This window comes from Rhea pennata, chromosome 4 (assembly GCF_028389875.1).
Source record: "Rhea pennata isolate bPtePen1 chromosome 4, bPtePen1.pri, whole genome shotgun sequence".
NCBI lineage: Eukaryota > Metazoa > Chordata > Aves > Rheiformes > Rheidae > Rhea > Rhea pennata.
The window spans coordinates 13,277,677-13,295,266 of record NC_084666.1 but is presented as its reverse complement, the minus strand read 5'-3'; the positions used below and the strand labels follow the sequence as shown (position 1 = coordinate 13,295,266).

General features: G+C 36.8%; 1 protein-coding gene across 4 annotated transcripts in view; it reads right to left on the bottom strand.

The window, feature by feature from the left end:
- Positions 1 to 17,590, bottom strand: part of PPP2R2C (protein phosphatase 2 regulatory subunit Bgamma) — a 196,779-nt gene that overhangs the window by 32,807 nt on the left and 146,382 nt on the right. For all 4 annotated transcript variants that reach the window (XM_062575320.1, XM_062575323.1, XM_062575319.1 and 1 more), the window contains one exon: positions 16,049 to 16,226. In XM_062575320.1, coding sequence (XP_062431304.1) covers positions 16,049 to 16,226 — 178 coding nt within the window. The remainder of the gene's footprint in view (positions 1 to 16,048; positions 16,227 to 17,590) is intronic.

The following is a 17,590-nucleotide window of genomic DNA, read 5'->3' as shown; positions in this document are numbered from 1 at the left end:
GCTCTTTCAAAGAATAAACTTCAGCATAACATTTCTCCCCAAACCTCGCTGTTCCTTGTGTTTTCCACAGAGATTTGTTCCAGCTCCTAATTTTATCTGCACTTTACACTTACATTCTAGTCTAGACCTACGAAGATTCTCTGACTAGTAGTCAAAATCAATAGCAATTCGTAGAAGCTGCCAGGACTTTGGTTTAGGATAATTGATTACTGTGGCCCTGCTAAGGCTCTATACTGTTTTAATGTAAGCATATCCCTGAGCTGTTTCCTCTGTTAGCCATTTAGCGCACACTATTTTCATTGCAAGCAGTGAGCTGTGATGCCTACAAATCAAGCTCTACCAGTTTGACACTTCCTACACAGTGGTTGTGTTATGCCCCAGCTAAGGGAATTCATTTCAGGAGTCCGCAGTTTTCGTGCGGGTTCTGGACATCCAGGGAGCAGGGAACAGAATCAGGCCTCACTACGCTTGGCAACATGATGATTTGACTGGCTGACCTTATCTACAAAAGAAAGAAAGAAGTCCTAATTTTAAATAACTATCTACTTGCACCTTTCTTCTAATTTCTTAAAGATATCAGTAGTTTTCACTGCTGAACAGCAATTTTACAAGAGGCCTGCCATGACAGTAAGGATGCCATTGGACACTGTCCAATTTCTGAATTTCTTTCAGATCTCTTCTCCACAAGCTAAGCTTTCTAGAATGTATTATCAATAGGTTAATGGATTTGGCCTTTTCTTCAAATTCCAGTGTCTTATTGGAAGAGAGATGACCTAGTATTTATATTCTAAGTTCCCTTAATAGCCATAATATCAGTGCTTTTTATTGGAGAGCATTCTCCCACTGCTCCACTAAAAGCTTATACTCTACAGGTTTTATTAAAAGCCCAGAGAGTTGTAATTACGTTGTTTGCACCATTTGGCTCTTCTGAACCACAGGAACAGTAACTGCTGCAGAATTGTGTGCTCCTTCAAGCTGTCTTATACCTAATATCTGCTAATCCAAGGTATTGATCTAGTACTCAAAAAATGACTTAGTAGCATAATGTCAACCCAATTCCATTCTTTAATCCCCATGGGCTTTACAACTATGATTCTTTGAATATCAGACTGAAGATGGGAACTCTGATAGCAGTCTCACACTACTGGTGTTCTGCTGGAAATAACTTAAATGACTTACTGTTATCAGCAATAAAATTTGTTGACATTGAAAGCATTTATATGATGCCATTGTGATAGTAGAAAGGCTTCTGACAACTTTTGCTTTTTTTCTTCTCACATCAAGATCATGAGGTAGAAAATAGAAAAAACTGCTAAAGGCCTTATAGCGCTACATGGAAGGCCAATTTATGGACAATTATGTTAGATACAGTACAAACACAAAGTAAAAAGATTGCTTATAACATAAAGAACAACTAAAAAGTGCACACAAAGAATGCTAGAGGAGATTAAGTAATGCTAATAGCCTTCTGCTGGCATCAGACCTTTTAGTATGCTTTAGGCTTCTTAATTCAAGCATTACATCTTAAGTTAGACAAAAAGCAAAGTTAAGGGAAGAAGAAAAAGAATGGTCACAGCAGAGAGGCTGTAGCAGCAGCGTGCTTTTCATCTACTCAGCTAAAACTAGTCAGAAAACAGAATTAGGCCATTAAGTAACCAAGAGGTACCAAAAATGACGCTAACATTGGCATCGAGCTTACCCAGAGACAGGGTATTAAGTATATCCCCCCGTCTTACTGGCAGTAATGCACATTCACCTGGTGACGGGCTGATTAAAGGAGGTCTGCATGCCAAGTGCATGTCTCGGGCAATGGCCTCACACTTATGCTCAGCTTAACTCGCTCAGCTCTCAGTGCAAGGTGGCCCATGTTTCCTCACAAACTCCAGCCTAAAGCTTCAGTCAGATTCATGCCCAATTTAGCTTTCTATTGATGTTTCCTAACATCATAAAACTTACAAAATTTTTCATCTTCTTTTTCTTTCCTTGAAAACAAATTATTGTATTTATTCATTTATTTCATGTAATATCAGTATGTCATGATTTTAATTCATTTGGTGTAGCCCTCTTTCAATACAGTCTTGGAGTACTTCTTGAACTTAGCTCACCTTTATTACACATGAAGAACCAAGAGGTGAATATCAAGATCGTTTAAATGTGTTTCGGTACCAATATTGCAGTGGTTTCACTGGCAGCTTATAAGAAACAGAGTAAGGGACTAACAAGATAGGGCTGAAGAGGAAATGAGTGATAGAACTTAAACACAATACTACAAAATTCTGAACCAAAGCTGCAATTCTTAGACTTTCCATCACAAGGTTCATTCAGAATTGGAGATATTGAGCAAGAAATTAGAAGTAGTGATAGGAAATATTCAACTTTCATTAGGTTCAAAGCAAAGGAGACTCAGTATCAGTTTCAACATTTTACAGATAAGTAAACTGAGACATTAAGTGGCAAAGACTTGGTAAAGGTGTCAGTTTAATGACCAGCAGGAGTCATCGTAGTGCTCTCTCCCCTCCCTACCCATATTACTTCCAGCATGCAAGTATTCCCTCATTTTTTTTCTTGCTTAGTTGTTTGTGAGAGGCTTTTCTGTTGTTAGTATTTTCCTCCTTTGGAAATTTTTCCCTAGAATGCAGAGTAATCTAAAGACTCATTCTGAACTTAAGAGATTTAATTCTGATCTTTATTACATCAGAATTATTTTGTTTCCATATAATTCCACCAGATTAAAATCAGAAAGCAGCAGGACCAGAAGCCCCAAATCTCCATTATGCAAATACTACTTCAAAAAGAATCAACCCAACATTTTAAATGTAACCAGTCACATTTTAGGAAATCACTTTTACTGCAGCACATTTAGTAAACGCCTCAGACTTTGCTGTATTTCAGTTAAAGAAAAACAGACTTAATATACAAGCAAAACTGCCTTCAAAGTAGTTTCAATGTTTGAATAAAAGTTGAATACAGAGACTTGCAGAATAGCACTGCAAGGAAAGAGTACTTAGAATGGTTAGTCACATAGAAAAAATTTCTCAGAGATAGGCCTGCGCATATACATATCAATCATTAGTTTACTTAGAGAATGATGAATTTAGAAGTAGTCACAGGAAAACTTCTATGTAATTAAAAACTGAATCTTAGGTACATTTTCTTAAATGGAATATCTGCATTTTTGTCTGTAAACAAAAATCTTTATCTACAACCTACTTTATCTACAACCATATGCACATTCAAATTTAAGAGGAAAGAAATACACACACACACACACACACACACACACACTCAGCTGAGAGCAAAATTAAGGGGGTCAGTCAGCAGAGGAAGGCTTGTCTTCTTAAATGCATGTCTACATTTTTCAGTGTACAGTACTCAATCATTGTAAGGTTGCAAAGTCATATTTAGTTGATGCATTTGCATGTGTAATTAATTATGATTTGTCTGAAACTGTTGTGGGATGCTTAATGTTATGTTTGGAACATATCAGATACCAGAAGTGCCTTGGGTGCATATAAATTATGAATGGAAGAGACGCATCAAGTCACCTAGCTCAGCCTCTGTTTAGCAGTATTCATCTTTATGGTATGATAAGCGGCACCTCGTACCGCTGACTAGCAATAGTCCAAGCAAAGGGGACAACTTCAATAAAGTAACAAGGACAAATTATAAGCTACGGTAGTCTCCTACCATTCACAAAAATACATTCTTGAAACCAATGGCAGAACCGGAAGAAACCTATTTGGTTTTCTATGTTCAGTCCCCTAGATACACACACAACATAAATAATTTCTTAAATTCCATCTTAAAAATAACCAGGATTTTTTTTCCCATGCAACTTAGAGCAAAGCACAACTGAAATATGTCCTTTTTTTAAAAAAGAATAATCTATACACTAACAGGTACCACCATTAATATTTATTAAAATCTCACATAGTTTAGGAAGATCTGCCTATTAAAAGGCATAGATAGAATTTCCTACTGAAGGAAAATCCTTAGAGTCTGTTGGGGGGAGGGGAAATTTTCTGTCCCAATACGTAATCTAATCTTTTGCATACCTTGCAGAAAGCCCTTGGCCCAGTAGAGCAGTATTTGTACAGTGATACAGTAGAAAAATTCTGTATCTTAATCCAAGTTACAAATGATGCCATAAAAGACTATATTTTTTGCAAAATTTAGCCAGAAGTCTTTCAGAGTATTATGCTCTCCATTTCCCTGTAAGTTTGTCCCATAAGTAGGGAAACACAACTGATTTTTAAAAACTTAGATGTTTCTGAAAAACAAGTGTTTGTAAAATACCAATAAAAGCTTTTGTTCAGAATTTATACCAATCTTTCCGTTTGGAAATCCCTGAAAATTAGCAGTGTGAAAATGAAAATGAAGAACAGATTCAGTTTTGCTCAGAATCTCCATAGTGAAAGTTTTCAAAACTATCTATACTATATTAGATAACATACCTCTTTAAAATCTTTCAGCAGGACTGATTTTCTAGTGGCTTAATCTATCCAAAAGGATTTACAAAAATGCCCATCAGCTTGCTACTGAGGCACTGCAGAAAAATACAGATTCCAAAAGTTTGAAACACCAATGTTATTCTCAAGGCGAAGGGGTTCAGTAAGTGGTAAGCACGCAGATGTTTGATTCCTTGATCTATTTTCAGAACAGTCATTCCAGACAAGTCACACAGCTTATATGCAGTATTAAAACAGTCACTATAGACTTTTTTTTATCTCTTGTCCTGTAACTTTGTTAAAATTAATATTGTCTTCATTTATAGAGGTTTTTATTCCAAAGGAATAAAAAAGCAAACTACTGCAATTTCATATGCAATGATATGCAAAGAAACACAGTCCTTCCTGGTGTGGATAGTGGTAACAGATAAGAGAAATAGAAATGTCTGCTCTAACGAGAACTGTCCTAGTTTCTTCAATAAAAACAAAAGCTCCTAAGGCCTCAGATTTTAACCACTCACATAGAAGACAGAGGGGCAAACTGCATGGCTTTCAATGCCTGAGATGACTATATGAGGATTTTTATTACATTTCCAGTATGGAATACTTGCCACACTAAAATATTTTAGCTGATGAGCAATGCAAGTTATATTTTGTTCTTCTTTATGTTAACACTCTGCAGAAGACTGTGCTTTGCAAGGTTAATTTCAAGTCCAAACTCACAAGGGAACAAGAATAATTAGACCCATTTAAGAGAACTCTTCCCCTCTGGCAAAGCTGATTGAATTATTTATACATTATCTTTTCATATAATTGTACCTAGAACTGTGTTATTGGGGTTTTTGTGCCTAGTCTCCAACAAATTCATAATACATGCTTTTCAAGTTGGATACACTGCCTGCACCTGTGACACCCTAGAATGGTTCATTTTTAAAATGGTGCAATGAGAATTAATCCAGAGGGAAACAGAAGCAGGCAATTTAAAAGCTTCCGCAGTGACACCATACTGATTAAAACTCATCAACTGAAGAAATAAAATTAGTAGGACAATAAATCTTGGACTGAATCCTGTTACACAGGAATAACTTCATTGACTGCAATGACACTATACTAAAATGTGAGTGCTACTTACTTGAGCACCAGTTTCATGATGTTACCCTTTAGCTGTAATTTAATACTCCTTGCTGTAGTTTCCAAGTCCCTCTTTGCTGAAAGATCTCAAATTCTGGATAAAACTTGAATATTCTAATGCAATAAGCTGCTAAACTGGAAGAGGAAATCTGGCCTGTGATGCTAACGTTCGTTTCAGCAGTACTAAGTACTCACTCTCTCTCCAACAGTAACAAACGGGAAAAAAATAAAAAAATTATGTTATTTCAAATAGCATTCCTGGGTACAAGATAATACAATCAGAACAGTCCCAAGTAAAGCAGAAGGTATTTCATTCTATGGAGGTGCATGTATGTATGCTTTTACAGGCTCAAGATTTCACCCTATTCTTTATCATCTGCTGAAATTACAGTCAATTTTCTTTTTGCAATTCACTATACAGTTGTGAAAACCAAGCATATTTTAATGCTTCTGGCTATGTTCTTCCCTACCTCTGCAGCAACTTAATAAGAGGTATGGGTAGAGACCATTTCGGGACAACTGCATTAGAGAAGAGGAGGGAGAGTCAGATAAAGGAGAAACCCATTTATAGGATAACTTAATCACATTCACTCAAACTGTGTATGGACAGGAGTGATAAGTAAGAAAATTAGACATTCTGATTAACAAATTAATATTTTTATTAAACAATAAATCTGCAATGCAGTAATTATCCCAAGGCTATAGCTATGCTCAAATCACCTTAACTTATTTAAAAGCAACTTCAGTAAAATGAAAAGACTAGTCTTCGCTAAGAATGCAAAGGTACATGCTATAATTATATTTTCACAGTCAGACTCAACTCCCTCAACTCATTTATTTTTGGAAGACAGCTAGATATGAGTATTTTCATAGTCCTATCTCATGCACCCTGAAGACACTGAAATCCAACACTCTAGCAATGTATCGTTTGCTTTTGCTACAACACACATTTCAGCTATCTCACAGGATGGTCTCAGACGGTGATTCAATGCTAAAATACTACTTAACTAGCTCTGATATCTTTCCTCCATCAGACACATGCTCTTTCATCCACTTCTATTTGCCTGGCTGATAGCTAAATTCCTGAGATAAAAGGCAATTTAAGGTGATGAGAATAGTTAAATAGCAATTGTTTCTGCCAAGAATAATAGAGTATCCTCTGGCAAAAGACAAAACCAACAAGCAGTTTGAATTTTGCAAATTTACTAAAGGTTTTCATAAGTGCCTAAACCAGAATTTAGTCTCCTGAAAGACACTGAGACTTCTCTGTATTTCTTGAAAACAAATAAACCTCTAGATTCTTATAGTCTCTACTCACATACCCTTACTGATTATAATTATTTTTTCGTTATTTGGATTGCAGTATTTACTCACAGATAAAGACCAAAATCTGCACAAATAAGGTATGAACACAAGACTGTCCCTGCCCTGAAAAGTTTAAAAACTGTATTCAATTAAGATAGTCGACAATAGATGATGACTACGTTAGAAACCATGTCCTGTCCAAACTGGACACTGTTTTACCTCAACAGAAGCAGAAGAGCCAACTGAACGCCTCAATCCTTTGCAACGACACTGTTGTAAAACTTGCATCTATGTAAGTGTCTACAAAAAGTTGTTTTTTATGTGATCTTAGAAATGCAATTCTCTCCTGGCACTTTGCACTAGTGACACAGTTTTTCTCACAAATGAATCTGTTAGAGTTCAAGAAAGGTTGTGTTTACTAACACGATTTTACACATTTCAGAGAAGATGACAACTTATGAGTTACACATATTTTCATTTTTTACTAATTTTATTCCTCAGTTGACACTAATAACATTTCCCGTAATTTAAATAAAAGAGTCCCTACTGCACACTCCCTAACAAGCAGCAAAAACACAGATCGAGGAATTTCCCAGCTACCACATATCTAAAATCCACATCCTGTTCTGGCAGTCAAACGCAATATTTTGCTTCAAGTTTGAAATTGTTTAGTTTATGCCATGTTTGACTACAGTGGTTAAATGAACAGGTGCCTCATGCATTGCTTAATCACACACCACGGACCATGTGGTCCCCAGTCTAGCAGTCAGAGAATATTCTCCTCCTTTTACATTCTTAATTATTATTTGTCTAGTATCATATATCCAATTAGTGTGGACCCCTACAGAATCTAAAATAATTTAAAGAAAAAACAGGCTTTATTTGATCACTGATATCTAGCAAAACTGCTTAACAGCTCCATTAAAATGATGAGTGGGTTTTATTCTATGTTTGAGCTGTCCTTCTCCAATTTAATGTAGGTTAAAATATGCTTTTTACAGTGCACGCACAATTTTGATATTGGAACTCTGCCTAGCTTTGTCGGTACAATGTATGGTACATAGTTTAAATTTTAGCATAAAGTGACTACTCTAAGTTATTTAAACCATAACAGCTTGAGGCTTAATTTACTGTTACAAACACCACATAAAGGCAAACTGATCCATGAAGATGTATGCAAAAACAAAGACAGGGGCCAAAGTAGGCTTTTGGTGTACATTTTTTTTTCCCTCCAATGATCCACCAATTAAATTTACCCTAACTCTTATATTTGTTAAAAAGATTCAGTTACCTTCCTAGCTCTTGTATCTCTGGGGAGAACACACAAACTTTTGCTATTTGGAAACTCAATGTATTACGACCCATTCAACTACAAATCTGTATCTTAATTTCCACTGAAGTTTATTACTGATACTGATTTGTGAACTCTTCATCACAATTAAGAAATCAATGGTCCTTCTCCCAACAACTAATGAAAATATAGTGACTTTTTACTTTCATGTAATCAAGGATTTACTGTTGAGTAAGATTAACAAGAGGAAAATTAAGAGAGTATCTGAACATGGGTAGTTCAGAGCATTACACAAGAAATGATACAAATGTGGAGAACTATCTTGTCAGCAGCAAACCTCCTTCCTTCCTCAATAGGTACCATAATCAAATCAAATAGCACAGTCATGTTTGCCTTTCTGGATCTACAATATTAACAAAAAAGCCCTAAAATACTGCATTGAGGAGCTCAGCTCAGGCAACTATTTATAATCTTGGCATATTTGTTAAACTTTGAATGATCAGTGTGGAAAAAGCAAGAAAATATTGGTTAGAAATGGAAAATATGTCATGCCTCATTACAAAAGAGAACTTTATCCTCTAGTTTTCTGGAGCATCAGAAAAAGCCAATCTGAATTACTTAGACTACTTAACGCAAAGAATCCTTCCAGAAATGCCAGATTCTTTTCCAGTATTTCAGGAATTCTCTTAGGCGTCTTTAAGCATCAACCATGCATTTGCAGTCCCATCAGCAACACTGTGTACACTTTATGCTGGAGCACGCACCCATCTCTGAGGCTCAGGACACAGTCAGTGACCATGCCGATTAATGATCTGTTGCAGCACAGCCAGTTATATATATAGTGCCTTGCTGACATAGAAAGATTCATCATTAGGGATAAGAACTATATAAGAATTGCAGTACATGCTGCCAGCATATTAATTACATCTTAACAAAACTAAACAGTGCATTATCTTAGTGTAAACAATCCTCAATTTACCGGGTGATTTGGTATTTACAGTTGTATAGGTAATTGCAAAAACATTTGTGTTTAATGCATAAATAATCTAAGCTGAAATGTCTCAGATCCTAAAGTTAACAGATAAAGTCAATGGAAACCGCCATTTTGCAAAGCTTTGAAATTTTGGCCACTTAAAAACAACCTGAAATTAATCATTAATCATTGCTAAACAGCTAACCATGAATTTCCAACTATTTAGCACTGCCATTTTTCAAATGAAAAACCTCTACATTGCTTCAGAAAAGTTACTTAAAAGGAAAATTCTTGGAAGAGATAAATAGGCTCAGGTGCTACTACTCTTTCCCTAAATTTATCATCAAGTGGCTAAATACTAAGCATTGGCAACAAACATTATCTTTAGTTGAAAATAAAGTATTTACTTCTGACTACGTTTTTGCAAGGTTAGAGTTGTCATATGAAAAAAATGAAACAAAACAAAACCCCCACCTTCAGACGTTTTGCTCTGGGCAAAAACAACCGATCCCTGGCAATAAACCTGTTGTTGATGTTTAGTTAAATTCCCTCCCATTCATTACACTATGACAGTTCAACAGCTTTCTATGGAGCAAAGATGTATTGACTTACATTTTCCCAAAATAAAACAATTTTCCTATTATTTCTCCAGTGGTGTTACGATTTTCACAAGATTTCTTTCTCCTGAATATTTTGCCACTATTTCTAATGAAGAAACCCACATGTGGATGGAAGTGATGTAAAGCGGGATCTCACCATGTGATATTCAGATTCTAGGTTGACATTCCAGCACACCTATTTGGCCAACAATCTTTATTTATACAATCATTAAGTGGGGCTAGCTCTGACTAACTAAAAATTTTTAGTACACCTATTTTAAATTATTATTATTATAAAGCATTTTATTTTGCTAAAGTATGACAAGCACTTCAGTGACACAGTGAAATAAAGATCTTTATCATGAACAGCTTGCAATCTAAAATCAGATGAGAAACGGCAAACTACAACAAAGCAACTACTAGTTAAGTGTTGATATTTGGTGTGCATTTTGTGTATTCACGAGTTTCATATGATACATTTCTTTTTTTAAAAAAACTTTTTTCTCATCTACATACCATACCATTCTTCACCAGGGCTTTGCAAGACAGGGCACTGGACTCTTTTTAGTCAGCAGTCTTCAGCAGAACGTAATTCAATAGTCAAAATCTACAGAAAATCTCCATTTGACATTGGCCAGATGTAAATCATGTATCAAAATCTTTATCTTTTTCCTACTGCTGATTCTTATTAGAAGGCCAGTACTCCTCTTTTGAAAAAATGAAGACTAAAGAGTATGTTACACTAATTCAGAGTCTAATCAGCCTACTAAAAGTAGCTTTTCTCTTTTTTCCTCACTTGTTGACCTAGAAATGTTTTCATTTGTAGAGCAAAACAAACATTTCTCAACAATTCTATTCTACAAGAGCTCACCACCCCTAAAATAAAGGCAGCTAGTACTTCTGCAATCCCCTACTTCTAAGTTACAGACCTGATTTTAGCTTTGTAGGAAACCTCGTTTTACCCTTACAGGAGCAAGGGGCAGTGACAGACGATGCAGGAGAAGGCGAGACTCTGGGAAGTAAAAGATAAAAGAGAAGAACACAAATGTGAGGAAAAGCTACGAAAATTAGCTAAAATCAGCTTAACTGGAACCTGGCTCCATGGTATACTCTATATCTTTCAAAAACATGAGTTTGGCAGAACCTTCCTTGATAGAGCAGGAAGTGCTATTATGCAGAGGCCTCAAAAGAAGAGAAATAACATCTACAAACTCTCAAAACAGAAGGTGAATGCTTGAGGAAAACAGTGCTCCAGGGGGAAGCGAGCTGTCATGCAGAAAAGGTATTTTTTCAAGGGGGTAGAGAAGGCATTGTGAATGCAGCTTGTGCACAGTCATCATGTTTGAGAAATTTTTATAGAAACAACCTTATCTCTCTTGAGGACACAAATTTACCATCTTACTGCTCTACAGACGCCAAGAGAATCCTGTATATTTGTTTTCAGCTTAGCATTCAACTGCATAGCACTGGAGCAGGCAACAAGAGCTGTGCAAGCCTAGGCACCTTCCCCAGCCTCAGGGCTGTTCCCAGAGCCCTGTGTCTGCCCCGTGTTATTCAGGTGCAGTCATACCTGCCACGAACTTAGTCTCCACCTCTGTTTTGTTCTTTTGTTCTTACAAAGCCTTTGCTTTTTTCTTTTGTTGTTTACTTCTTAAGTAAATTAATTTCCCCAAGATACAGTGCCTAACGATGTGAATATCCATGATATGCCTCAAATGTTGGAATACATTAGATTATAAAAAGGCCCTATGGTGATTTGCTAATTAGCTTAACCCTTTTGGGATGCAAAAGAAGGATCTTTTTATTATTATTATTATTAAAACTGGATAACCCTGGACTATATTGATCTGACTGAGAAATGAGTATTTTAGTCAAGATGAGTCTCAAGATGAGTATATACTGGAAATGGGGATGTTGTTTCCATAGCAATGCCATGACAGCCTCTAGAGTGAAATAGTGTGCTACCAGGAAATGAAGGGAGCTCAAGCACTATGAGCTACATAGTTGTGTGAGCAATCCAAATACATTCTCATAAAGAATATTTAGTACAGCTAGATAGTCTGAAGATTGCTGCTGATGTGAAGCAACCCTTATCAGTATGCTTCCAGCAGTCCTGTTTTCTCATTCACTATACCCAAGATGACTTATCTACAGGCTTAAGCTACGGGCACTGCTGCTAAGCCATTTCAGACAGATTATTAACAAATGCAGCAACCTCTACCTCACTTCTTTTGCAGTGCAGAATATCTTTTATAATTAAGGACACAGACTCTCTTTCTCTGTAACACAACCAAACCTTTTAGCAAAGAAAGCCTTGTACACATTATTTACGAGCTGACCTTCCCCCTTCCTTTCCTCTCACCTCCTCTCCCTTCCCTCCTCCTGTCCAGAAGATACTGAGCAAATCTTTTGCAAGTGAGAAGCGATGTACTGAAGTCTTGCATATTGTTCACAAAAATGTACTGAGCCATAGAATAAAACTCACTTGTCTGCTTCTCACCCCAGTGGATGTTTATGCTAATAAAAAGAGCAAAACAGAAACCTACTAATTATATTTTATTTGCCTAAGGCTTTACCTAAGGCAAATTCTCTGGTCAATTTTGCACAGCTGATATAAAATATTTTCCAAAAGAGACAGAAGGAGAATCAACTTAGAGATCTGCATTGCTTTGTCTTTCCACTAGTAATGAATAATTCTCAGTAAAACTGCTCAAATAAAGGCAAAAAACTTGACTCTTCTCAAATAAAACTCCAAAAGGCAAATTATTTAACTTGAAAAAAACCTCAGCATAGTGCCGCTAATCTGACAGTCTTTCTCCAGCATTTCCTGTATAATTTGTAAAGACATTCAAACATGGGCTGAATGTCCAGAAACTCTAATGCTGTATTTGTTGCTTGTGTCATTGTCACAACCAACCTCTCGGGTAAACAGATTGTAGTTCATTATATGTAGCAGTGCTGCCTCAGAGGGACAGTAGAAAGACAAATACATATCACTGCCAGATCCCTTATTAACAAATGCCACTTCCTTCTAAAATAATTTTTATTTATAGTTTTAAATATGTATTTCAAAGAATTAAGCCTTGTACATAAAACAGCAAGATGCTTAAGTTCTATTTTTCATCTAGTAAAGGTATGAGCTATGCATTTTTAAGACTGTCCGACCTTATTCTTCCTAAGTGTGCAGCAGAAGGCACCAAGCCCAGCAACATTCATTTATAATTTAAACTGTTTACTTGGCACAGATTTTTCATTTTAATATGTCTAGTCCTAACTGCAAACTGCACACCCCACGTTTTTTACCAGAGGCTAATCTACTTTCAAGAGTGCTTTATGCAACTGAGTCTTCCACAGACAGAAATGGAGTTTCCTTAGGGGACAGATTTTGAAATCCAGTGAAACACATGCCTCTGCAATTTTACAAGGACTTACAAGGTTCTCCAGGGGCAAAAAGGTATCTGTTGAAAGCATGATGAAAGTTTAACTTACTCATCCCCTCCTTCCAGTTGTCCTGCTCTCCTATTTTGGAATACCTATCTCAACTTTCTGGTTATCCACGAGTTCAGTAGGTAGAACACATCTGTCTAATGCTCTGGATCAGATATAAAATCTGTCTGAATTAGAAGTGGATACAATCTGTTTACCCCTGGACTACACCCATGAATATGTACCGGTACCCTGTCACACCAGTCAGTCCACTGCCAATGTGGCCTGTGCAGCAAGAACTCTTTGTGTCTGAACAGTGATCATCCATTTACCTAAGGTTCCCTCCTACTGCTGCCTAAACTCCCTCCTCACTAACCTGCCAGGTGTTCATTCAAGCCCACTTAAAAGTACCTGTATCTGAATCCAGGAAACAAATCTAGGTGCCCCAAAGTTATCCAGGTAATTATCTTAAAGCCTCTGTCCCAGATATAGGAATTGTTTTCGATCCTAACACTCAGAAATATACTCTTAATTTCCCTTCCTCAGCAATCTTAGAACATACCTAGAAATTGAGCATTCTACTATATAGGAATTGTGCAGTGTATTAAGAATTAAAACATTGATTCAATCACAAATTCTCAAAAACATTTGATCAGTAAATATTCCACAAAGGGAACGTGCTGATGCATAAACACTGATCACAGCTGTGACTGAATACAACAGTTAAACATACAGGAATAGAAGCAATAACATCCTGAACAGTTATTCAAACCCAAATACCTTTGCTGTTCCATCCAGTATATGGTAGCAGTTATCGTAAGAGAAAGTCTGTTTTTCAGCTTTTTCCTAGCATTTTGTTAGAATTGGAAACATACTTGGAAGCCAAGCACTTCTGAAGGCTGCATACAAGAGTTTTTTTAAAAAGGTCAAATAAAATAAAAGTTAGTCAGAGCTATGATACATATAGTTTTCATAAGTAGTTTCTTTAAACCTTCCAAGTCAATTTCCTCATCTGTAAATTAGAGGACAAATACATTTATCTACCAGCCTTTTAATCTCTTGTAAGGATTAGTTGATCAATATGTATAAAGGATTTGAAGATAAAATGCTCTACATAAACAATTATTCTTCACTGCTATATGCACAGTACTTATGCTCTGATTATTTCAGTATTTCCATTGTAAGCCTTTTATTTTCAAGAATTTACACATATTTGGGGTTTTAAATTTCATTTGGGGCTAGTATTTCTTTCAGTCAGTAAGCTCTTAGCATAGGAAATCACTTAATAAAAACTCATACTCATGGTATATAATAAATATATATTTGTTTTCTAAAAAGTTGTCAGAGATGTTTTTCTTGGTAATCTGTATTTTTTAAAATTGCCTTTCACATAACAAAAAGTATCACCAAAAACAAAGACTTATCTTGCATAACTACATGGAACCTGGTCTGGTTATCACACACAGACATACAGAGATTCCGATGTGTGGTCTAAATCACTGCTTTGCTGTACAGGTAAGAGAAGGAAAATATATTGTAGGCATCTACAGAGGCATCCAGAACATGGATGAGGGGTGAAGCTACAGTGAGAAGGATGCTGTCAGGAGCCACGCTGCTGCTGCATATAGGTGGGCTGGCAAACACTTTTCCCATTCTGTTCTCTCATACTAAAGGATAGTAGTACTGTTGCTTGAATATTAAAGGTAGGTATAGTTACGCTCCAAGGGATGGAAACACTGGAACCACTTAGAAATTGGTCCCCAAAACAATCTTATTAAACAGGGTACAATTTAACATGCTTAATCTAGACAGGTGGAAGACAGAAATAAAGAGTATGAGTTTGGAAACTAACTGAGATATTCCCTACAACCCCCAGCACCTCCATCTGATACTACAAGGTAGTTCAGTCTTTTTTTGTTTTTTCTTTTTTAAGGACATTAAGGCTTATTTGACTTAATGAAAATTCTTCCTGTGACTTTAACAGAGTGTGAGTCAAGTTCTACAGATGATTTGGGATATGGTGGGGGAAGAAGACCATCAGCAACAGGGAAAAAAAACCCCAACCTTCCCTTCACTTTGATGCTTTCTTTTAGGAATTTGCACCCAGTAGGTCAACAGCTTCACTTTGATGTCTAACAGTCCCTCATACAAATCCACAGAGAAATCACCAAAGAAATACAGTATTCTGAGCTAGTCCCATAAAATAACCTATTTCTCTTCTTACTGGTCCAGAACACAGAGAATCACTTTTCTTGGCTCCATTTTCTTTTGCTCCTCTTCCAAGACATCTTGTTGCTGTGGGGGGGGGGTAGCCTCACAGATGACTGCAATGATCCCACAATACAACTTTCAGGACAGCGCCAGCACTAGATATAGAAATGACCACATTTATCGCAGACACAACAACTTGCGTGAAGCAGCTGAGCCTAAGCCCTGAACAGTGCCCAGCTCAGACATTAGAGCTCTGCGAAGCAGGACGATGGAGAACAGGGGGAACTACCAAGGCAAGGACTGACCTTTCAGGAGAAAAAAAGTGTGGAGCAATTAAGTATGAAATGTTTTCGGGAAATAAGAATATAGAGAATATAGAGAGAATATAGTCATGTGGATAGTTACCATTCCATTGGCATCAGTTTCCTAGTTATTTGCAATTAGTCAACTCCGAGATTTATATTTTTCACACAAAATTCCCTGCTTTTTGTTACCTCTTAGCTGTTTGTTAAGATTTCTGAGCATTTTCTATTACATATACACTGCAGAAATTCTGATAAGTTTAAGGTATATATTTAAAATCTCCAGAAAAAAATTAATCTTAAAGGCCCTCAAACTCCTCCAATACTATCAGTACTAAACAAGGAACCACAATAAAGGATACTGAAGCTCCTGTCTGTGATTGCTAAATGCCAGAGGTTAATCCTGAGATCATCCGCTGACATGTATGTCTCGCAGTCACTGTTGACAGATATTGAGTTGACATGATAGGTATGACCATTAGCAAAGATTCTCCGGGGAGTGACTTCTACCATCAAATCCATAGGTTTCAACACAGGCACCTGCAAAAAAAAACAAACACACACTAGAAAGAGAGTAAAAATTTCAGACAAATTTTTGCTGGCATGATGAGTGCCTGGAGATCAAGCATTCAAAGATGGTGACATTATAGAACTTCCCAGCAGTGTACGCAAATTGAATTTCTCCATGGATGAGTAGCTGGGCAAGGCCATTCCTGCCAAGAGAGAAGGCACAGACAGAAAAGGCCATGGAGAGCCAGGCAGAGTGATGGAAAGTGTGGACACACTGGTGGCTGCCATAGAACAGGCCAGTCCCACAGCAGGAGCTATTGTCCCACATATGCAGGAGGTTCTGGCACTGGCAAGCAGGCAGTGGAGTTCTAGTATTTTGGTGTCCCTGAAGAATTGCTGCCTATTGTAAATCACTGACAGTATTTCTTCTGCTATCTGATGTGTGTGTCTCCAAAAAGTATCAAAAAGAGTGTAACTTCCACAAAACGAGTTCTTAAAAACAAAGCCAGTATGTGCACTGACATTCTGTACATACGCATGTACTCCTAAAGAGAATAAACCACAGATTATCACTGACCATTGCACTCTCATTATTTCCCTGTCTGTCACTTCAATGTCATGCTTCAACAACCAGACACTGTCCATTTATTCTCTCTTGGCAAAGCATTAAATACAGTAAGGCTGTGTGGTTCATGATTGGGGCTATTCAATGTAGCTGAACATGCACCAAAAACAATCTATCATACTTCACTTCACAAGATAGTTTATAAAGGAACAGAGATAAGTTGCTTGGAGTTTAGCCTGCCACTAAACGAACAAAAGAATGACCTATTATTTGAAAAAAAAGAATGGTTTGCTCAGTCTTTGAATTTTCAGGTTGTAAACCATCCCAAATGGTTTTGTTTCCCTAATCATATGCAACACATCAGCAGTCCATTCATGTGTTCCTCTTCATGTAGAATTTTTTCACAATACAAAATATCGGCTTGTTTTGGAGATGGGGGTTGTTTGTTTGTTTTTTAAACAATGAAGATATACTAGCAATATACAACATGGCCTTCCAGTTCTTACTTTTAGCCACCTCCTTTGCCAAAACACCAGAAGTGAATTCAACCATTAAAGTCTGAGAGCGAAAAATCTATTACAGTATCATACATGCTCTTATGAGTTCCATGACTGCATCTCCTCAGCTGTGCAGGCACTAGCATTCACTGGAGCACAGTCTACTGACAATTATTTTAGCTTACTGAAATAAAGATGAGACTGAAATTTGGTATATTGTCTTTAACTCAGTTGCCCTGAATAAGAGAAGAACACTGTTTTAAATTAATTTTTGCGTAGACAGTTTCCAGCACACTAAGTTCAAGAATTTTGTGTGAAAGCATACTAAGTCA